The sequence below is a fragment of the Oryctolagus cuniculus genome, chromosome 8 (genome assembly GCF_051225735.1).
Source record: "Oryctolagus cuniculus isolate XC-2025 breed Fujian yellow rabbit chromosome 8, ASM5122573v1, whole genome shotgun sequence".
Taxonomy (NCBI): domain Eukaryota; kingdom Metazoa; phylum Chordata; class Mammalia; order Lagomorpha; family Leporidae; genus Oryctolagus; species Oryctolagus cuniculus.
The window spans coordinates 5633870-5656726 of record NC_142874.1 but is presented as its reverse complement, the minus strand read 5'-3'; the positions used below and the strand labels follow the sequence as shown (position 1 = coordinate 5656726).

Here is a 22857-nt window from a genome sequence, read left to right as displayed (position 1 = left end):
GGAAACACTCAAAACGCCCCCCGACCTCCTCTCTGTCACACGTGGGGAAAACGCCCTCCGACCTCCTGCTCCGTCACACGTGGGGAAAACGCCCCCCGACCTCCTGCTCCGTCACACGTGGGGAAAACGCCCCCCGACCTCCTGCTCCGTCACACGTGGGGGAAAATGCCCCCCGACCTCCTGCTCTGTCACACGTGGGGAAAACGCCCCCGACCTCCTGCTCCGTCACACGTGGGGAAAACGTCCCCCGACCTCCTGCTCCTTCACACGTGGGGGACAACGCCCCCCCGACCTCCTGCTCCGTCACACGTGGGGGAAAACGCCCCCCGACCTCCTCTCTGTCACACGTGGGGGAAAACGCCCTCCGACCTCCTGCTCCGTCACACGTGGGGAAAACGCCCCCCGACCTCCTGCTCCGTCACACGTGGGGAAAACGCCCCCCGACCTCCTGCTCCGTCACACGTGGGGAAAACGCCCCCCGACCTCCTGCTCCGTCACACGTGGGGGAAAATGCCTCCCGACCTCCTGCTCTGTCACACGTGGGGAAAACGCCCCCCGACCTCCTGCTCCGTCACACGTGGGGAAAACGCCCCCCGACCTCCTGCTCCGTCACACGTGGGGAAAACGCCCCCCGACCTCCTGCTCCGTCACACGTGGGGAAAACGCCCCCCGACCTCCTGCTCCGTCACACGTGGGGGAAAATGCCCCCCGACCTCCTGCTCTGTCACACGTGGGGAAAACGCCCCCGACCTCCTGCTCCGTCACACGTGGGGAAAACGTCCCCCGACCTCCTGCTCCTTCACACGTGGGGGACAACGCCCCCCCGACCTCCTGCTCCGTCACACGTGGGGGAAAACGCCCCCCGACCTCCTCTCTGTCACACGTGGGGGAAAACGCCCTCCGACCTCCTGCTCCGTCACACGTGGGGAAAACGCCCCCCGACCTCCTGCTGTGTCACACGTGGGGAAAACGCCCCCCGACCTCCTGCTCCGTCACACGTGGGGAAAACGCCCCCCGACCTCCTGCTCCGTCACACGTGGGGGAAAACGCCCCCCGACCTCCTGCTCTGTCACACGTGGGGAAAACGCCCCCGACCTCCTGCTCCGTCACACGTGGGGAAAACGTCCCCCGACCTCCTGCTCCTTCACACGTGGGGGACAACGCCCCCCCGACCTCCTGCTCCGTCACACGTGGGGGAAAACGCCCCCCGACCTCCTCTCTGTCACACGTGGGGGAAAACGCCCTCCGACCTCCTGCTCCGTCACACGTGGGGAAAACGCCCCCCGACCTCCTGCTCCGTCACACGTGGGGAAAACGCCCCCCGACCTCCTGCTCCGTCACACGTGGGGAAAACGCCCCCCGACCTCCTGCTGTGTCACACGTGGGGAAAACGCCCCCCGACCTCCTCTCTGTCACACGTGGGGGAAAACGCCCTCCGACCTCCTGCTCCGTCACACGTGGAGGAAAACGCTCCCCGACCTCCTGCTGTGTCACACGTGGGGGAAAACGCCCCCCGACCTCCTGCTGTGTCACACGTGGGGGAAAACGCCCCCCGACCTCCTGCTGTGTCATACACGCAGGGACGTGGAAGGAACACAGGAGCCCCAGCCATCTCAGCAAGGAAGTTCAATGTCTTGAATTCCGGGGTCGACACCATGGCTCACTTGGTTGATCCTCCACCTGCGGCACCAGCATCCCACATGGATGCCGGTTCTAGTCCCGGCTGCTCCTCTTCCAGTCCATCTCTCTGCTGTGGCCCGGGAGTGCAGCGGAGGATGGCCTAGGTGCTTGGGCGCCTGCACCCGCATGGGAGACCAGGAGGAAGCACCTGGCTCCTGGCTTCAGATAGGCGCAGCACCAGCCATGGAGGCCATTTGGGGGGTGAACCAACAGAAGGAAGACCTTTCTCTCTGTCTCTCTCTCACTGTCTATAACTCTAGCTGTCAAAAATAATTTTAGAAAATGTCTTAAATTCCTCTCATGGGCTGGGAGAAACCATTCAGATCTGGCTACTAAAGACTTTTAACTCAAACTTGCCCCTCAATGTTTCTGCTTGTCATGGGGCAAGGAAAAATAGTCTTAAAGGTGGTTTAGCATCTGACTATCAAAAAAGGGAAGCCGGCGCCGCGGCTCACTAGGCTAATCCTCCGCCTAGCGGCACCGGCACACCGGGTTCTAGTCCCAGTTGGGGCGCCGGATTCTGTCCCGGTTGCCCCTCTTCCAGGCCAGCCCTCTGCTGTGGCCAGGGAGTGCAGTGGAGGATGGCCCAGGTGCTTGGGCCCTGCACCCCATGGGAGACCAGGAAAAGCACCTGGCTCCTGGCTCCTGCCATCGGATCAGCGCGGTGCGCCGGCCGCAGCGCGCCGGCCGCGGCGGCCATTGGAGGGTGAACCAACGGCAAAGGAAGACCTTTCTCTCTGTCTCTCTCTCTCACTGTCCACTCTGCCTGTCAAAAAAAAAAAAAAAAAAGGGAGATCAGATATAGGGGCAGGTGTTGTGGTGCAGTGGGTTAAGCCACTGCTTGGGACAGTGACATCTACCTCCCATATCAGAGTGCTGGTTCTAGCCCTGGTTCCTCCGTGCTTCTGATCCAGCTTCCTGGCAATGCATCTGGGAGACAGCAGATGATGGCTCAAGTACTGGGGTCCCTGCTACCCACAGAGGAGGCCCAGCTGCAGTTTCTGACCTTGGCTTTGGCCTGGCCCAGTTCTGGCTTTCGCGTGCATTTGTAGAGAGAACCAGCAGATGAAGACAAATCTCTCTCTCTCTCTTTCACTAAGTCACTTTGCCTTTCAAACAAATACACACATCCTTTTTCACAAAAAAAAAAAAAAAAAGCGAGATTCAATCCACACAATGTGAATCACTTCTATGAATTACATTATAAACTGGAAAGTTACCTAGGAAAATCCAAGCTTCCTAACAATGTTTCTGTCCGATTCAGCTTCTTCCAACTCCCTAAGGCTTCCCTGGAACACTGAGAGGCATCCACAAGTAGATAAAGTGAAGTCACAGAGGGACAGGAAACTGTGGTGCTGGTGCTCAGTACAGTCCCTGTGGAGGGTGAAAGCTCTCACCACACCAAGCCAAACACAGTAAGATCTGTCAGGCATTACAGCAGCAATTCTGACTGACAGTGATCTTGGCCCTGGGTTTCATGGGAAGACCCACGACTTCTTTCCTGGAAATTCAACCTTAACAAAACCATGGCTCTGCCAGTCCTGCCAGGGTGGAGGGCTGAGCCTTGGGACACCAGATGCTTCAACACACACTCATAGTCTTTGACAGTGGATGAAACTCAAGGTTCAGTTGGTAGAGCCCCAGAAGAGATGAGGAGAACCCCTCAGCACCATAATAAAACAGTCCACATGAGCACTTTCATATGTTGTCCTCGGCCTTCTAAGATTTTCTGTTTGTACAAAAGGGGCTATAAGTGGAAATGACACAGGTCTAATCAATTTGTTACATTTCCGACAAGAACTCTCCAGCCTAACTTTACAGAAAAAATTGCAAATGCCAAAAAGGATCCATTTTCAGCATAAACATTACATGTCTCTCTCTTCTCTCTCTCTCTCTCTCTCTCACGCACACACACACACACACACAGGGAGATTCAAAAATAAACTGCATCTCACATCATAATTCAGGAGTGGAATTGGACAGAGTGAGGTGACAGACACTGACACTACACGGAAGGAACACAAGGACCTTGAAAAGGCCAGGAAGACAGACACCTGAGGCCTGCACCCAGTCTCAGCCCTGGCTGGAGGCCAGCCTACTTGGTGAAGGTGCACGGACATGGGAGAAACCAGCTGTCCCCAGCCTCATGGAAGACACAGGGTGCCTACAGAGTATGCACTCAGCAGGCATAGCCACAAACACCCTGAGTCTTTGCCTTCCACGTTATCCATTCATCACCCCTCTCTTACAACACAGAATCTACATCAGATCTCTCCCACAAATCAACTATCAAAAACAGAGTCGTGGACAAAAGCAGAAAACAAGGAACTTTAAAAGCAGTATTAGACGAGTTTAGGGCTTGAAGTGTGGAGGGAAGGGAACCTGAGATACAATTTGCACTGCACGTCTCTAAGGCAGAGAGACGGTGTCCGGGCCAGCAAGCAGACCCTCCCGCTGAGGGTCATTAGACCAACTCCACCACGCGCTCTCCTTCCTCTGGCCCTGCACTCAGTCGTCAGAGTTTCCAGTACACCTGGCTAGGGGCGGCTTCCTTCTGGAAATACTCATGAGTTCAGACGTTAGACAGAGCTAGTTTGGGTTGAGCAATCACTGCCAGATGCCACACATCACGGTCTCAGGTCTTCGGGCATGTGAGAGTATCTTAGGGTGTGAAGAAAGACAACGGGTTGAGTTCTCCTTTCCCAACGTCTATACCACCGTGGGTAGTCCACTGTGTTGGTTAAAACTAGTAAAACAAAGTACAAATACCTGATCGAGCAATGCCACTGTCCCGGTCTTCATTCTGCCCTCGGCTCGGCATATCGACAGGTGTGCTGTGAGCTGGGAGAAAGGTAAGAGAATCTAGGTTATTGAGGTCTCCAAAGACAACAAGCTTTTAAAAACGAGTGCGTTTTATATGTCAGAGTAGGCTACTGCTACTGATGGTCACATGTAGGGATTCACCAGGAAGCAAAATTCAATTCATAAGAAGATGATGAGAAAATGGAACCAATTAACTATGTATCTTTGTCCTACTGGAGCATATGAAGTTCCCTCAGGGTACTCAACTGCTAAAAAAAGTTATTTTGAATTCAAAATGAATCTTAATGGAGAATGGGATTGGCAAGGGGAGAGGGAGGGGGTGGAGGGGTGGGAGGGATGATATGGTGGGAAGAATAAACTATATACCTGAAGTTGTACCAATGAAATGTGTATTCCTTAAAAAATAAATAAATGTGATACAATCCTACCACTTAAGTTATTTTGAATAATAAACTATTCCTGCAGTTAATATAATCAGTATTATAATATAATATAATCAGTAATATAGTCAGTATCTCAGGCAGATATTCCCACCCATTCTCTTCACTGCTAGTATTATTTATTTACCATCGTAACTTCAAAATGCTCCATAGTCACTTTCAGTAGTGACTGTAAACAACTTAGGGAAGAGAAATACTTGAAAACCATTTCATAAATTCAGAAAATGTTTCTGCTTATATCCCACTCTCTTGGCAGACAGAAAACACTTCATTTTCAAATATTTCTTCCTCCACTTCTTTCCCCTAAACACTCATACACAGTATTATTGTACAGCGATTTAGGAAAACTTGTGTCCTGGGATGAATTTTTGGAAAATAAAGCATTGCAGACTTCTAGGAATGCATTTCGCTGGTCTGAGCTGTGAAGGTAGATGAAACGCTGTTAAGTTGTATAAGGTACAAGAAGGCTAGTGTCCTGCCTGATTGATACACTTGCCAGCTACTTCTTGAAGCATGCTTATCTTCACAATTTTAAAGAGTCTATAAACATGCTATCTTCACTCTAAGTCAGTTTCACTAGGGTATCATTTAACAATAGAACGTGGTGTTTTTCAGCCTACAAAGAAGAACAGAGTAAAAAGTACCATCTCACAAACACCCTTCCAAGTTAGTAATGGCGGTTCCCGACACGTGTTAGCCATGCCAAGACTACAACATTCAACAGCCTTAGTTAGCCAAGTTGGTTAAATCTCAGAATTCACCCCAAGATCTCAAGATGACCCACACCTGTAAAGAACCTAGAGACTGCATTTCGATCGCTAAAATACAAGCGGGACAGAGCGAGCGCAAGCGCACCGTCTTCCATGCTTTCATTACGTGACTTTTACACTCCATGCAGGTTAAGGATGCCGGTGAGCAAACAGATTAAAGATACCATGACAAAGTGAATCAGTCCATAGCCGCAAACAGGGGTCCAGGAAAATCAGAAAAAAATAATCCTCTTAGAAACACGAAGGGCTCGTTTCGGATTACAGTCAGCTGACACTGGGGTATTAACGGAGACATTTATAACATCGGTTTGCAGGTGGAATTTTCAGAACACCATGCATTTGGCTACATTCGAAACCAATCTCTTATCACAAGAGCCCCTTGGATTTCTAGAGAGGTACAAATGGGATTTTTCCCAAGAACCTGTGCAGACAGGATTGATTAACGTGTGTGAGTCACGCTGCACTCGGCATTCCACACAAACCTGCAAAGAAAGAAGCACTCCGGGTGAGCCGGAGGGGTCCTCCTTCAGCCACCCCTTGCAGCAGCCTGCTGCTGCACGCCTGCAGCAGACCTAGAGGCAGAACACACAAGACGGCACACACACACACACACACACACACACAGGTTAAATATAGGGCAAAAAAAAATTAGAACACAACAAACTAAAATAAAGCGAGACACACACCCACATAGTACTACTCAGAAAGAACTCGTTTTTCCCCCTTTACCTAGGTTACTTGCATTGCGACAAGGACCCACACTGTTCTGATTTGCGTTCAGTTTTCCCAAATTAGGATCTTGGTTGATGTATTCGAAGCTGTCTTGCAAGCTAAATCCAGAGACGGAGAGGGAGAGAAAAAGGGGGGAGAAAAAAAGAGAGGCAAATAAAGCTGCTTTCTATTAGACTTCCACATGTAGACAACAACTGATCAGTCACACTCAATGCATTTCTTTATGAATAAATCAAGTCGCACATCTACCAAAGGGAATCGAATTGGCAACTAGAGGGGAATCTGCTTCAGGCAAATGAAAGCTTTTTGGAAGTAGCCCAGTCCACACAACTGAACACTGCATCCCTACCACCGCCACGTTACAGAAGCAGACACCGAACCCCAGTGTGTGCTTCAGAGACTGGCGCCCAGGGAGCTGCTATGCATTTCTTTAGCAACTGACACCCAAGACGTTGCGACTCATTTGGAAGGTTTTACATAAAACCCTTGAAATGAAATTAATTTTAACTCTTAGTTAACATTTATGAATAATTCAGCAAGATTTTTTCAGGGGGAAGAGAGAACAGAATTTTTGATTCCTACAGGAGGTGGAGTTCACAACTTCTAGAAACTTAGAATTGTTCATACCAAATAAGAGGGACGCGGCTTTAATAATCTATTACATCTTTTTAACAAGAATGTAAGCACTGGGGCCAGTGCCATGGCATCCCATATGGGTGCCAGTTTGAGTCCCAGCTGCTCCACTTCCGTTCCAGCTCTCTGCTATGGCCTGGGAAAGCAGTAGAAGATGGCACAAGTCTTTGGGCCCCTGCACCCATGTGGGAGACCCAGAAGAAGCTCCTGGCTCCAGATCAGCCCAGCCCCAGCCATTGTAGCCATTTGGGGAGTGAACCAGCAGATGGAAAATCGCTCTCAATCTCCCACCCCCCTGCCGCCTCTACTTCTCTGTAACTTTGCCTTTCAAATCATTAAATAAATTTTTTAAAAGAAATGAAAAGAAGCATCAAAACTTTGAGGATAACACAGCAGAATAAAACCAAAATGACTTTCACTCATAGTTAGTGCAATAAATAGTCAGGTAAGCCCAAGGATCTGAAAAACAAATGTCTCACAAGAAACAAACACCAATTCTCATACTAGTTTGAGTCATGACAATCCAATCAAAGTCTCAAATCATTTTGTTGAAGAGTAAGCAAAGATTTACTCTCTGGTATTTAGATATACAGAGGAATATATTTTTAATTCCCTGGGATTATAAAAGAATAAAAGCATTCATTTGATCACTAAGAACATCCCTAAATTTACAACAAGCTTTTCTTTCAAATCTATGAAATAACAAATACTTCATTGTTTTATTAAAAAACTATATGAACTATGTCTACCTGAAAGTTCAAAACATATGAAAAAATGTGCCAAAGTCAGAGTGTAAGCTAGATATTTCAGTATTCTTGGTCTATGCAGGATAAAACTAGAGAGGGGAAATCAAGAATGAAAATCAAAAATATTCCGTGGTCATAATACCAGGCATTACAAAAGGTAAAGTGAGCACTCAGAATAGACAGCAAGCATAGACAACTGACCCCGCCATGCAGGGCCTACCAGCCTGTATGTCAATCCTCCAGAAATGAGTGAAGGAGACTTTTGTCCTTTTCTTTTCAGAAAGATCTACTTATTTATTTATTTATTTGAAAGGCAGAGCGACAGAAAGAGAGGGCCACGGGAAGACAGACACACACACACACAGAGACCTCCCAGCCACTGGCCCACTCCCCCAGTGGCCACAGATGCTTTGGCCACCGCCGTCTGACTTCCATCAGCAGGAAGCTGGATCAGAAGCAGAGCAGCCAGGACTTGGACGCCAGCGCTGCTGGCAGCACTAACTTAGTGCTGGCTCCTAACTGAGTGGAAGACCTTTCCCCACGCACTGGTCACAGGGCAACGGCCACTTCTACGACGTTTCATGAACTTGGATTCGTCCTGTTCCCCATTTCAGAACGCCTCACGGCCCTCCCAGAACCACGCCGACAGTGGTGAGGATGAAGAGGAGGCAGTGCCAAAGCCCTCACTCACTTATTCGTGCTCCCACAGAAGCTGCCCATCCTGGCGGAGAAGACTTTACTGATCATCAGCTGTGGAGGAGACCTAAGGAGGGGGACCAAGACGAGAGAAACGCGTTTTTGAATTCCGGAGTCAGTGCCACCACTCCACTTCTCACGTCGGGTACGGAAGGACACGCAAACTCACCGTATGTAGTGTATCTTTAAGGTGGATCCTTTGTAACTCATTGCCACAGAGCCAAACATCATTTCCCCCAGCATGTTGACATCTGAAGCCGGTCTTGTGTACTGCATGGCAGAAACCAGGATCAGTCAGCGCATGGAACAACACGAGGCGCGTTGCAACAGAAAACAATTCTGATTCATCTCTGGCTCCCTCTTTGGTTTAGTGACTAATTACAGCTATTTCTCAAAGCTGCCATTGGTCACCTTACCATCATAACCCAGAATGGTGACTGCCTGTATTTTCCCCAAAATGATGAGTAATGATCATGCCCCCTGTTTTATACACAGTACTTCTATACAGGATCCATTTTTAATGTTGTTATGAGAAAAAAGGAGTATCATTATCTCCATTTGTAAACCCTAAATACATTATATTAGGAAAGGAACAGGTGAGTCCTCTCCACCTCCTAAAAAGAAATCTGGTCTGGTATCTTTCAACCAAGTCATTAACAGTGTTGCTCAAAAATGCCAACTGGTGCAGGCAGAGTTTTTACAGAGTCCAAAGGATAACAGATGGTCAGCTAGCTCTCAGGTTCTACAAAATATTTCAGAAGCCCCTGACACCTGCAACTTCTAACCAGCCTTTCTCATCCCAAAGGGTGCACGGCCCTGGGCTGCTTGCACCTTCTCTCCCTCTCACAGTGTTCATCTACGGTACCTGATGCTCTGTCTACTCCAACTGCTATCCAAGGACCGTCTTCTGTCAAATCCAATGCACACTCGCTGGTTTCTCTTGTCAAACTTCCCCACCCATTTCAGGCTGCTGGCTAAACTACTTTTTTTTGAATCCCTTCTTTCTCACCTAATTCCTTCAGCACGGCTGTTCCGTGGAGGGTATTCCTACTCACTGCCTGCATTTTGACCCTTTCTTCAGCCTGATTACTAGCCACAGCCCCGACATCTACATCTGAAGGCCCAGACCTCTCCTTGAACTCTCGATTCCTATATCCCAATGCATTCATTCGCGGCCGGCACACCGCGCTGATCCGATGGCAGGAGCCAGGTGCTTCTCCTGGTCTCCCATGGGGTGCAGGGCCCAAGCACTTGGGCCATCCTCCACTGCACTCCCGGGCCACAGCAGAGAACTGGCCTGGAAGAGGGGCAACCGGGACAGAATCCGGCGCCCTGACCGGGACTAGAACCCGGTGTGCCGGCGCAGCTAGGCGGAGGACTAGCCTATTGAGTCACGGCGCCGGCCCAGCAATCATCCTTAACACTCTTCTCAATCTTTATTTTTTTTTTAATTCCAAATATGGACATATATATTTATATATGCACAGAGTACACATACACTGATACATACATGATATACACATGAGAATACTTCAAAAAGTTCATGGGAAACTGAATTAAAAGATAAGTTGGTGGCATAGAGGTTAAAGCTGCCACCTGCAGTGCTGGCATCCCATATGGGCACCGGTTCTAGTCCTGGCTGCTCCTTTTCTGATCCATCTCTCTGCTATGGCCTGGGAAAGCAGTAGAAGATGGCTCAAGTCCCTGGGCCCCTGCACCTGTGTGGGAGACCCAGAAGAAGCTCCTGGCTTCTGGCTTTGGATCGGCACAGCTCTAGCCATTGTGGCCAATTGGGGAGTGAACCAGTGGATGGAAGACCTCTCTCTGCCTCTCCTTTCTTCTGTGTAATTCTTTCAAGTAAATAAATATTTTAAAAAAGTTGATTTTAGTCGCAAAAAAAATTAAATACATGCATTTGAGTGCTGTTTTAAAAATTCATGAAAAATGCATATTATGAAAAAAAATTTACATGGATTTCGAAATCTTTTTGCAAAGTAAATTTATCTTTTGATTTTAATTCTATTGTTTTCAATTATTCTTGTGTACACCTAGTTATGTGTGGTTGCAGAAGAGGAAAGACAGAGATGAATCTGTCAGCCTTGTTCAACCAGACTCACATTAAGTTCTTCCCACTACATTCACAGAGAAACCCACTGGGTTTCACATTCTTTATAAGTAACTTCCATCCACCTCCTCCATTTTATAATCTGCTTTTCTTGGGGTACAAGAGCCATGTGCAAACTGTGATTCTCAACTAGCTGAAAATTTTAATCCATATTTTAAAAAAATTAATTTATCTTAGAGAGCTAATTTTCATCTACTGACCCACTCTCCAAATACTCTCAACTGCCAAGGGTTGAAGCCAGGAGTCAGGAACTCAACCCAGGTCTCCCATGTGGGTGGCAGGAACCCAGTCACTTCAGGCGTCACCACAGCTTCCCAGTGGGTCTGCATCAGTGGGAAGCTGGAGTCAGGAGGCAGAGCTGGGTAGCAGACCTAGGCACTCCACTGTGGGTGCAGCCACCTTTAACCAGTGGGCTTATACTTTTGTTTAGCTACAAACGGCTTTGAGACCCAGAAGCACTGTGAAGTAAGGACAAATGCACGACACAAACCCTGACTGTGAAGGTGGCAAAGTCCTGCTAACACTGCTGCTGGTGACTGCTCCGCTCCGCCCTTCCAGCGGCACGGCAGAGAAGGTTGCATGCGGATTTTTAAAAGTGGTCCGACACACAGCCCCTAGCGAGTCTGATACATTCCCCATCTGCCGCTCAGTATTTACAAGACGCTCTCCCTTCTATCCGGCTGTCCAGAACTTCTCAATCACCTTATTCCCTATCCTCTGCTGCCTCAAACACCCGCCTCCCACCGCCACACACACAACAGCAGTAGCCCTCCACCCTTCACGCTCAAGGTAGGTCTCGCCTCTCCCTCGGTGCTCCCTGCTTTTGGTATGCTCTGTTTTGAGGGGCTGCCCAAGTACAGCGCCAGAATCCTCACAAGTCCTTGCAAACAGAATTACGTCTGTATTATCCTGGACCGCACAAAGGAAACAGAACAAGATGATCTGCCTCGTTGGCAGCACTTCTTCCTCATTCCCACGCATTCTACTTTATCAGCGGAGTTTCAGCACAGGGAGATAAAAGGCCAAGAGGGGAAAGTGCACTGGCACAAAGCGTTCAAGGGTCCTCTGCAGAGGGCTTGCTTTCGGAACCCTGGAGCAGCCCTCCGGCAGGCACCATTCCCCGGGGAAACCCTCCAGGACGGTCCCTCGACTCCCGTGGGTACTCCCGTGAAGGGGAGGTTTTACCTGATACTTTGGAAGCTGCTCCCTGGCGTGTGGTAGAGAGCCCCCGGAGGAGGAGCCATGGGAAGAGACGCTGCCGCTGCCGCCGCTGCCGCTGCCGCTGCCCTGACAGCACCTGGCTGACATTTTCACAGGGACATCCTCTGCTTTCTGGGTAGGGAGACACCAGCAGGGCCAAGGATCACGAAGGATTCCAGGCTCTGTCGACATGTTCCTCGTGGGGAAGTGCCCGGTTAAAACATCCCTGTGCCTGTGGGGCAACACAAACGACTCTTTCCCCTTTCTTTCTAATGATGACAAGGGCGTGAGAGGCAGAGGGAGAGGGCGCGAGAGACCATAATACCTAGGAAGCGGGTGGGGGCTCGCAACGAGGGGTAACAGAAAACTGGTAGAGAGGAATGTATTTAGATGTTATTTTCCTCAAATCATTTTTATTTCAAATCACATTTTAAAAATCAATGGTAACCGGCCGGTGCCGCAGCTCACTAGGCTAATCCTCCGCCTAGCGGCGCCGGCACACCGGGTTCTAGTCCCGGTCGGGGCGCCGGATTCTGTCCCGGTTGCCCCTCTTCCAGGCCAGCTCTCTGCTGTGGCCAGGGAGTGCAGTGGAGGATGGCGCAGGTGCTTGGGCCCTGCACCCCATGGGAGACCAGGAAAAGCACCTGGCTCCTGGCTCCTGCCATCGGATCAGCGCGGTGCGCCGGCCGCAGCGCGCCGGCTGCGGCGGCCATTGGAGGGTGAACCAACGGCAAAGGAAGACCTTTCTCTCTCTTTCTCACTGTCCACTCTGCCTGTCAAAAAAAAAAAAAAAATCAATGGTAACCGATCATTTTGGTTATTAGATTTCTAGCACCACGTAGCGTCACAATGGATGAAACTGATGAGGAGGAAGACAACAGTTCAAACACCTTTCTACCCAGCACATGGAACTGGAATACAGGACGACTGATTTACACAGAGCAGGCGTGAGCTCTCAGCGACCCGCCTCTTCTAGTACTCCTCTGAAGGCGACAGGAGAGAAAATCACAAGGTTGAATTTGTGAAAGGTGAAGCCCAAATCCTGAAATAGAAGCTCCTGTGAACTGCCCAGCATGTGATGGAAAAGCAGGCTTGAAAGGTTGGGGGTAAGAGAGGATAATCGACTTCACGGTCCCTACGCGGGTTCACTGCCGGTTTTTATGACAGGGACATGAAGGTATAAAGATATGCCCTATTGCTTTCCCTTCATCCTGCACCAGAGGCTGTTACAGAAGCACCCTGCACCCTTATGCGAAGTCGCTTCTATTCTAAGTCTTCTCAGCCTCTCTTTTTCTCCCTTGGGCGGTTTTGCTTGCAAAAGCAAGAATGCAGTGGCAGCTTATCTAATCTCCAGTGTGACAGTCACACTGGTGGTCTGATGCAAATGCCTGCAGTCATGTGCCCGACACAAACTCATGACGTTTTGTGCTTGCCAAGGGGGAGTGGGGGGACTGAAAATGGGGGGAAGAACGTCAGGAAAATACGAAACGCGCTGGTCCACAGCACTGCCTCCTGCAAGGACGGCTCCGGAGCACCCAGCACTCCCTCAGCACCCTCTTCCGCTCTCGCTGCTGCTTCACACCACTTCAGTCAGGGCGCCTGCTCCAGACACTGCAGGACCCTTTGGCTGCAGCACGGTGCACTGACCAATCTGTCACTGGAGACGGCACCCGCAAGCGCGCGCAGAGGCTGCCGGGTTCCGCTTTGGGTGAAATGCGTGTCCCGGCTTCACCAAGTTGCCTTTATGATGAAGCCCATGTCCCAGGGTCACTGCTCCCACACACTGAAGATTCCAGTTCCCTTTGAACACCAACGAGAATGTTCCCTCCCACCTGCCACCACCATTAGTAGCTCCAGTGATGGCATGTGGCTGCCTAACTAACCCCTCTGTGTGAAGCCTTCAGGGAAATCAAGTGGCAGCCACCTTCTGTCCACCCAACAGGGCCAAGTGCTGGCTCACCTGAGCTTTTGATACAAATCTCCCACTAAAACCCACGGTGAATCACCTGAGAGAGTCCCACCCCCACCTGTGCCCAACAGCTACTGTAATCATTAGCCACCTGGCAGAGTTCCACTGTAGAGTACTGTGGAATCTACCTAGCTGGACCGCCTTTAACCAAACACTTCCTTCCTGCAGAAGTGATCTTTATCCAAGGCAGGAAAGCAGCCCCTGGGCCCTGCTGACACAAAACCCGTGTCAGAAACTGTTCATTTGCTTGGCTGCGCACCCTACACACTGCCAGGATCTGCTCAGCATGGACAGCCATTTACTGAACGTAAGAGTGAGTGCAAATGAACGTATTTAAAGTGTGAGCATCTCAACAGATAGACCAGAGAGGGTGGCAAAGTACTCTGAATTGTCATCCAGAAAGACTCAGGGAGGACCCGACGCTTCCGACGTTAAGCAGGCGACTTCACCTTTCCTGTCCTGGCTCCGCGGGGTGGAGGGCTCACTCCCCCTCAGCCTGGTCCACACACACCCCAGCGCACCCCACCCTCACCCCTGCTCCACAGAAAAGGGAAATGAGGAGTGGCTTTGGTCAGGCAGGTCTGACATGACTACGCACGTTAGTATGTCGAAGCCCGGTAACAAGTAAAGCTAGTCAGTTCTGTTGAGTCCAGTACCCTGTAACCTCTGAGTGTCGACAAGGAACACTGGACAGGAGGACGCCTCCACTGCCCAGCGGCCAGCACTTTCTCACCTGTGGAGCTTAAGGCTTCCGTCTTCCTGTGACGCTTCACGCGCACGCTTGCATCAAAGTCCTCCTGCCTTGCACATCGCCGGCAAACTCGTTTTGGGTGATATTAATAGCACCACCATGAGCTCTGGCTAGCAGCTCTGCCTATGTTTACTAAGGAGCACACACAAGCCTGGCAAGAACAGGGGCTGCGGGCCTCACTCGGGCTTTTTCTGAACCAGCGATGGCCAAGTCCAGTACAGCTCAGAGAGAGAACTGAGTCAACAGGTGACGGCTCCCAGAGGTGGCTAAAGGCAGAAATCGGAAAGCTCAGAGCTAGTCAGCATTTCATACCTGAGCTGCTCCCTCTTCAACCTTCTGAACAGCTTTAGAATCGAACAGGACTTGTCTGCCCCTTCTCTCACAATCCTGGTAAACTATCAGGCGGGTCTCTTTCAGGTCAAACTCCGAGCACGACCAACTGTGGGTTAAAAAGAGAAAAAAATATATCGTTATCTGCAATATTCAGAATGATCGTGGAGAGATGCGCTTCTCGACCCACCTGCCCGTGTGCATGGCAGAAGACTGGAAGTGTGAAGTCGCCATCCCCCTCAAACCTGGGGCAGCTAGCAAGTCTGGGACACACAGGCCCTCAGCACACGAAAAACTGCACACTGCCAGTTTTCACTACAAAGGTGTGGAGGACTGCTCTAACTAATAAATCACCAGAGAAAGCTTCTCCTTCCAAAGCCAGCTTGGGCACAGATGGCAGCCAGGAACTGCAAGAACATGCAGGGAGGGCTAAATTTGGATGCCTGGGTTCTGAGGATGGCATGGCAGAGCTGAAAGAGGGCTCAAGCTTCCGTGTCACGGGGCAGGGAACCATGTGGAGCAGGCCTTCTCTCTCTCTCTCCTACCTGCCCAGACCAGGTCCAGCTGAGCGGGGTTGCATAGCCTGAAATTTATTATGTTTCCCCACAATGGCTAATTCTGATACAGAGGTTTCAAAAACCAAGTGCATTGTCGTATGGCATCTGAGGTTCTAGGAACTGTACTTGGCAATGAAAGAAGTCTGGCATACTCGTAAGCAAACCAAAAGCTAAGAGAACAAAACTGCTCTGAAGAAAACAGGTTAATTCTTGAGTAATAAATGACATCAGAGGGAACTATAAAAAAGTAAGCCTCTAAAGTGTATGCTTTGTGTATACTCAGTTATTAATGCACTAATTCAACAGATGTTTGCACTCTAATTATGTTCCAGACACTGGTACATGTAGAGATTCAGTACCTAATTACCAAACAGATTGGGTCCTTGCCCTCATAGAGTTCACGGTTTTATGGGGGAACATTTGGGGAATAATCATATATAATCATATATAAATGTTCAACTGCAAATGGTCAGAAATGAAACAGAGACAGGCAAGGACGTCACAGAGCCTCAGATTCCCGGGTTTACGGAGCGGCACAGAGGGGCAGGGCAGTCCCCAAGTACTCTAAGTGACATTAAAACCCAGACCTGAAGAAGCAAGAGCTAAAGAGGATCAAGCTGGAAAAGAAAGGGATGTGAGATGGTGTAAAACTGCAGCCCAGAGAAAGGGAGAGACCCAGAGCGCTGTGAAGGCGGGCAGGGGCAGGGAGGCAGGATCTCACCCTGAGTGCAAGGGGAAGTTGAGGAAAACAGAGGGTCGATATGATAAGGACTTTTTAAACATCCAGGCTGGCTGCTTTAAGGAAGCGGGGGATGGGACAGGTGAAGCCTGGAAGCAGAGAGGTCAAGTACGATTTATTCTGGAGTTCGGGCCCTCCGTAAGGTCAGGAGACAAACGCTGCAAGGCGTGTTTTGGAGGTACTGTGTGGACAGTCTGTGGAGGACAGCAGGTGCTCCAGGCAAGAGGGCTGCCCAAGCGAAGACAAAGCTGGGGCAGGGTGTGAAGGAGTGGACGACAGGTAGATGGACAGGCAGACTGTAAACCCACCAAGTCAGGCACATCTGGATTCAAGTCCAAACACTCCGGCCTCCGTATCTACTCGGGACACTGAGCCTATCGCTGCTGACCTCGCAAGGAGGCCGTGTGGATTACATGGAATCTGTCAAGTGCTTCACGCAAAGGGTGACCTACAGCAAGTGCCCCAAACGGTAGTAACTACCTCCCAGGACTGTTCACATTACAGTTGTTACAGAAGACTGACACAGCGTCTGCTACCCAAACGCAAACTGCGCAGTCCTTTTGCAGGCAGTGGTAGTTTAATACTGGACGTGTTCTTTTAGCACGCCAGATTTGTTGTCTTTAACCTCAGCAGCAAAAATACCGAGTTCTGGCTGTACCGTCTTTCAACAACCTGTGTTCTGGCCGGTCATGACCAACGTCTCTTCCTCCTAATCATGACAACAACAGGCAAATCCACTGTGGAAACTGCTTTTCCTCTACTCCCAGTCCAGAGGTGGCCCCTGTGCCAGGCTGGCCAATGACACAAGGCCCCATGACTCACGCTGGGCTCCTAGAGCCAGCCCTCAGACTTAGTTGCTCAGCTTGTAAATGGTAACCTCGGGGTTGCTGGTGGCTATTTTTGCCATCACGAGGTAAGCACCTGTCTGGAAACGAAGTCAACAGGGGAGAAGGCAGAGGTGTCCGTGCAGTGGAATGGGAGACTCCTGCCAGTGCTTGCAGCAGCTGTTCCAGGAGAAGCACTCTTTCTGGACTTAGTTTTCTGTCACAGCCAAAAACGTCTGATCACCATGACCCAAAGCACGAACATTTTTTAATTACACCAAGTCATTAAAAGCACTCTCTGAAATTGCATGCTGCCAAACCACCATCACTGGTTGAGGTTTTTGCAAGTGAAAAAGGGGGTCAGCAATCCAGCGTAGCAGGTTAAGCCACCTCCTTCCGTGCTGGCCTCCCATATGGGCACCAGTGCAAGTCCTGGCTGCCCCAGTTCTGATCCAGCTCCCTGCAAATGTGCCCGAGACAGCAGCAGCAGATGGTTCAAGTTCTGAGGCCTCTGTACCGGTGCAGGAGACCGGGATGAAACTCCTGGCTTCAGCCTGGCCAAGCTCCAGCTGTTGCAGCATTTGGGGAATGAACCAGTGGATGGAATATCTCTAACTCTGCCTTTCAAACAAATAAAGTAAAAAATCAGCGGCATTGGGGCCGGCGCTGTGGGGCAGCGGGTTAACGCCCTGGCCTGAAGTGCTGGCATCTCAAATGGGCGCCAGTTCTAGTCTCAGCTGCTCCTCTTCCGATCCAGCTCTCTGCTATGGCCTGGGCAGGCAGTGGAAGATGGCCCAAGTCCTTGGGCCCCTGCACCCGCGTGAGAGACCCGGAAGAAGCTCCTGGCTTCTGGCTTCAGATCCACACAGCTCCGGCCATTGCAGCCAATTAGGGAGTGAACCATCGGATGGAAGACCTCTCTCTCTCCCCCTGCCTCTCTTCTAACTCTCTGACTTTCGAATAAATAAATAATCTTTTAAAAAATCAGTGTCATTAATGTATACTAGCAATAAACAAGAAATTTTAAAGTTTTTAAAAAGTGAAAAAAATCAGATTTAATTGTTCTATATTTTCTTGTTCTGTCTATTTTGTCCCATTACTTAAGTTTTTTCAAAACAGTTTTATAGCTTATAAAACTGGTTGTTCAAACCTCAGGAGCAATATGGATTCAAACATCAATTAAACTGAGCAGAGCTTGTCTTGAAGAGCTAAACCTTAATAATAACTTGGTTTTTTTTTTTTTTGTCAGTTTAATTCTAAAAAGATGGAAATGTTTAAAAAGATACAGAAAGGACAAAGCATAGATGCCAGATTTGTCCAATTTCTTGCCCTACATGCCTTAAAAATATTTATAAAAATAAGTAGCATTCTATCTTCCCATAGGAGTGCTGTCTTTGGCTGAACACCTAATTCTAATTTTGACTTTACTGTCTCTCATATTAGTAGAGGAAATTACAGCTGAGCAACCTGGTGAGGGAGACAGAGGCAGACAGAGACCATTAAGTGAGTGCGTCAGAATGACACGGCCTGGGACCCCGTCTCCGCTCTGCCTCCCACTGGTTTACAGCCTTGGGAAAGTCTTCCTGAGCAGTACCTGAAGGACCTGTTGCAAAGATTAAAGGAGCTCACGGGTGGAGATGCCCCAGATGCTGCCGCCTCCTTCCCCACCGTGCCCAGTATCGGGATCGAGTCAGTCACAGGCCACACGCATGCTCTCTCCCTCTCCATTCAACTCCTGCGTCCACCAGCAGCTACTGCGCACCTTCGGTGCTTCCCTGAGGGCAGCCCTCTGCACGATCATAGGGGTAGGGCAGAGAGGCCTTGGGCCTTTGCCTTGAAATAGGGGACCATGTCAGATACACGTGTTCCGATCAGACTGCCTCAGTCCTCTGCTTCTGACAGCAAGGAGAGGACACTGCACCTGACACCGTGGGACAGGCAGTCAGTACTTCTCCACTTTACGACTTCAGGAACAAGAAAGTAAGATGGTTTGTCTCCTTCTTCAAACTGTAATATTTTAAATAGAATGACTTAAATGGACCTTTTTTCCTTTTAAGATTCCACACAGGGCCGGCACTGCAGCTCACTAGGCTAATCCTCCGCCTTGTGGCGCCGGCACACCGGGTTCTAGTCCCGGTCGGGGCGCCGGATTCTGTCCCGGCTGCCCCTCTTCCAGGCCAGCTCTCTGCTGTGGCCCGGGAGTGCAGTGGAGGATGGCCCAAGTGCTTGGGCCCTGCACCCCATGGGAGCCCAGGAGAAGCACCTGGCTCCTGGCTTCAGATCAGCGCAGTGCGCTGGCCGCAGCGCCGGCCGCGGCAGCCATTGGAAGGTAAACCAACAGCAAAAGGAAGACCTTTCTCTCTGTATCTCTCTCTCATGGTCCACTCTGCCTGTCTAAAAAAAAAAAAAAGATTCCACATTTACTTGGTTAGCACTAAAATCAGGCTCTCTTTTGGAAACTTCTATCAAGAGCAGAAAACAAGTAATTGAAGTCTGGATTACTTTATGGAAATATAACAAGCAATAATAATTCAAATGATTTTAAGTGCAGAAAACAGAATTATTTTAAATACACACACACACACGTTATGGTTTGAATTGTGTCCCCTGTCCCCCCCAAAAGAGATATATCCAGGTCCTAATTTTTCTACCTGTGAACATGACCTGGTTTGCAAACAGGGTCTTTGCAGATGCAATCAAATTAAGAGGAGGGGACTGTGAATTAGGACAGGCCCTAATCCAATACCTGGTGTCCTCCTAAGGATGGAATTTGGACAAAGACACAGGGGGAACTGTGAGCACAGGAGGCACTGCAGCCTGAGGACAGAGAAACAGAAAAGCACACAGGGCACAACACCAAGGTCTTGCTCGGGTGCTTGGAAGAATCACAGAGGAAACGATTCCAGGAAGACAGCGCAGGACTACTGTGGGTGCCTTAAATGCTGTGCCAACATATATCCATATTTTGTTCAAGTAATATGTGAATTCTAAATTTCCAGGAAAAAGAAGGGCATGATCTGATCTGTGTTTTAGGAAGAGAATTAAAGGGCTCTGAGAAGACTGTTTTCAGGGCAAATGCAGAGGTCCCACTCGCTTGTATATCCAGGGATTCTGGGAGTAACGGCTGATAAGGAAGAGAACAGTTGGCTCCACTGTCGCAGGGCGATTCCTGTACTAAGACCAGTACCCTGTACATGTTGACTATTCCCTTGAACTTCCACAGGCATCAGACTAGAAGTGGGCGTTATGTATAGCCATGTGAAGCATGACCGGTGACCTCTCTCTCGGTCTCACACAACAGACAACCAACCCTACATGGTTCAAAGTAAGTTCACAAGAAAAGTTTAAGGAGCGGTCTTGTTCAGAGTCAGATATGATAAGGAATTGTAACTGGTCCAAGACAAGGTGCAATGAAACAAAAACTCTACCAATCACAATAAAAACCAACAAACACCATTATCCACTTAGTGAACAGTTTCTGCACACCTACTGTGTGCCAAGCATTCTCCCAGGTGCTGGGATAAAGCAGTGACAAATCATAACCTTTGTTCCTATGAAGCTTATGCATCTGTGATGGCATTTTCCAGCCTCTCCTAAACCCTATTCTGTGCCCCTTTTTTTCTGCCAACATCCGCCACTTCCCTACTCTCTAACACACACACAAAAAATTTTTAAATAAAAGTAACACTCTCCAAAGATGTACTCAAGAACAGTGAAAAAGTCTGAATGAATATAACCTGAAAATAAAGGAAGACTGTCAGTGGAGGCAGAGGGGAAATTATGTTTGAGATGGCAATCAGAGTTCACCCATCAGCACAAAATGATTACTATTTCCTACCCAGTAACAAGCTATTTCTTTCAAAGAAAAAATAATGTGAATAAGTACCAGTAACACATTTGGAATTCATTTATTTATGTATTAAGATTTATTTATTTATTTGAAGAGTCACAGAGAGGAGAGACAGATCTTCCACCCACTGGTTCACTCCCTAAATGGGTACAATGGCCAGGGGTGGGCCAGGCCGAAGCCAGAAGCCATGTACTCTTCCAGGTCTCCCATGCGGGTGCAGGGGCCCAAGGACTTGGGCCATCTTCTGCTGCTTTCCCAGGCCATAGCAGAGGGCTGGGTGGAAAGTGGGGCAGCCTGAACTAGAACCAGCGTCCATATGGCATGCTGGCGCTGCAGACAGCAGCTTAACCCACTGCACCACAGTGTCGACCCTGGAATTCATTTATTTTTTGCCAGCTTAGTACTTTCAGGAGCACAGCTGAGTAATTTGCAAATTCGTGGACTTTCTTCCCCTATGTTGTACTTACATGGTCCTAGCTTATGGACTGCCTGGTGTAACTTCAGAGGAATCGCTTCAAGATTCGCCACTGAGTTACCGTCCTGCAGTCGGGAATACAGTCAGTACAAAATGCTGAAACATGCCAATCCTCAACAGAAGCTTCAACTCTTTTTTTTTTTTTTTTTGGACAGGCAGAGTGGACAGTGAGAGAGAGACAGAGACAGAGAGAAAGGTCTTCCTTTTGCCGTTGGTTCACCCTCCAATGGCCGGCGCAGCCGGCACGCTGTGGCTGGCGCGCTGTGCTGATCCTAAGCCAGGAGCCAGGTGCCTCTCCTGGTCTCCCATGCAGGTGCAGGGCCCCAAGCACCTGGGCCATCCTCCACTGCACTCCCGGGCCACAGCAGAGAGCTGGCCTGGAAGAGGGGCAACCGGGACAGAATCTGGCGCCCCGACCAGGACTAGAACCCGGTGTGCCGGCGCCGCGAGGTGGAGGATTAGCCTAGTGAGCCGCAGCGCCGGCCAAGAAGCTTTAATTCTTAATACCATCCTCAAGATATTCACTTGCAAACTATTCCAATTCAATGTACCCCACTGTTATCAAGAGTTAGAAATGCTGCAGCCGCATGCAATGTATCTTTAAGAAAGTAGAAAATGCATAATGCCTTTATTCCTTTTGTAAAAGAACAACATGGAATGAAAGAATAAATCCTTATAATTCATAGCATGGCACAGAAAGCACTTTGCTGTTAAATCCAAAAGCACGAGCCTGCATTCATTGCTCTGTACACTTGAGCACCTGGCTTAACCCAGCCACCATGGAAGACACAAAGAGAAACTAACTAGGTTCAGCTTTTTTTAAGATGTAGTTTTATTTATTTGAAAGCCAGAGTTACACAGACATGCAGAAACAGAGATCTTCCATCCACTGGTTCACTCTTCAAATGGCGGCAACACCCAGAGCTGGACCAGGCTGAAGCCAGGAGCCTGGAACTCCGTCTGGGTGGCAGGAGACCAAGTGCTTGGACCATCCTCCACTGCTTTCCCAGGCACATTAGCAGGGAGCTGGATCAGAAGTGGAGCAGCTGGGACTCGACACAGCACTGACATAGGATGCCGGCGTCACAGGCAGAGGCTTAAACCGCTGCCCCACAATACCGGCCCCTAGATTCAGTTCTGAACTCAAAATGTTTACAATTTGAAATGAGAAGGCCAAAGCAGAAATAACTAAGTTAATTATTCTGCTACAGGTACTGAGACAAATGCCTCTGTGGCTTATGGGGAATCTACAGGATCAAGAGCTCAAGCTCACGAAGTAGGGGTGAGAGACCGGGGCAAGTCACAGAAGACAGGACGTTTGGGACATGGATTAGCACTTACCAGGGCAGGCAGAGCCACTGACTCTAGTCTGCCACTGTCAACCCTGATGACTTAAAGAAAGCTGACTCTAGGGCTCAGCCCTCCTCAAACCTGTCTGCCTCACCTGTCTCACAAGGTTGTCGGGAACACAGAGGGTTAAGTATGCAAGCGCTTCCAGAACTGTAAAGCATGCTTCA

General features: G+C 49.4%; 1 protein-coding gene across 12 annotated transcripts in view; it reads right to left on the bottom strand.

Annotated features, from left to right (window-relative positions):
• The window catches only part of FNIP2 (folliculin interacting protein 2), a 137709-nt gene that overhangs the window by 57143 nt on the left and 57709 nt on the right, over window positions 1-22857 (bottom strand). For 4 of the 12 annotated variants that reach the window (XM_051831668.3, XM_051831665.3, XM_089301872.1 and 1 more), the window contains 7 exons: window positions 14878-15004; window positions 11831-11977; window positions 8690-8790; window positions 8516-8587; window positions 6443-6543; window positions 6196-6285; window positions 4450-4521 (listed from right to left, as the gene is read on the bottom strand). In XM_051831668.3, coding sequence (XP_051687628.3) covers window positions 4450-4521; window positions 6196-6285; window positions 6443-6543; window positions 8516-8587; window positions 8690-8790; window positions 11831-11977; window positions 14878-15004 — 710 coding nt within the window. Of the gene's footprint in view, window positions 1-4449; window positions 4522-6195; window positions 6286-6442; window positions 6544-8515; window positions 8588-8689; window positions 8791-11830; window positions 12078-14877; window positions 15005-22857 lie in introns of all 12 variants that reach the window. The other 8 variants (XM_051831667.3, XM_051831672.3, XM_089301873.1 and 5 more) reach the window with 3 other exon arrangements.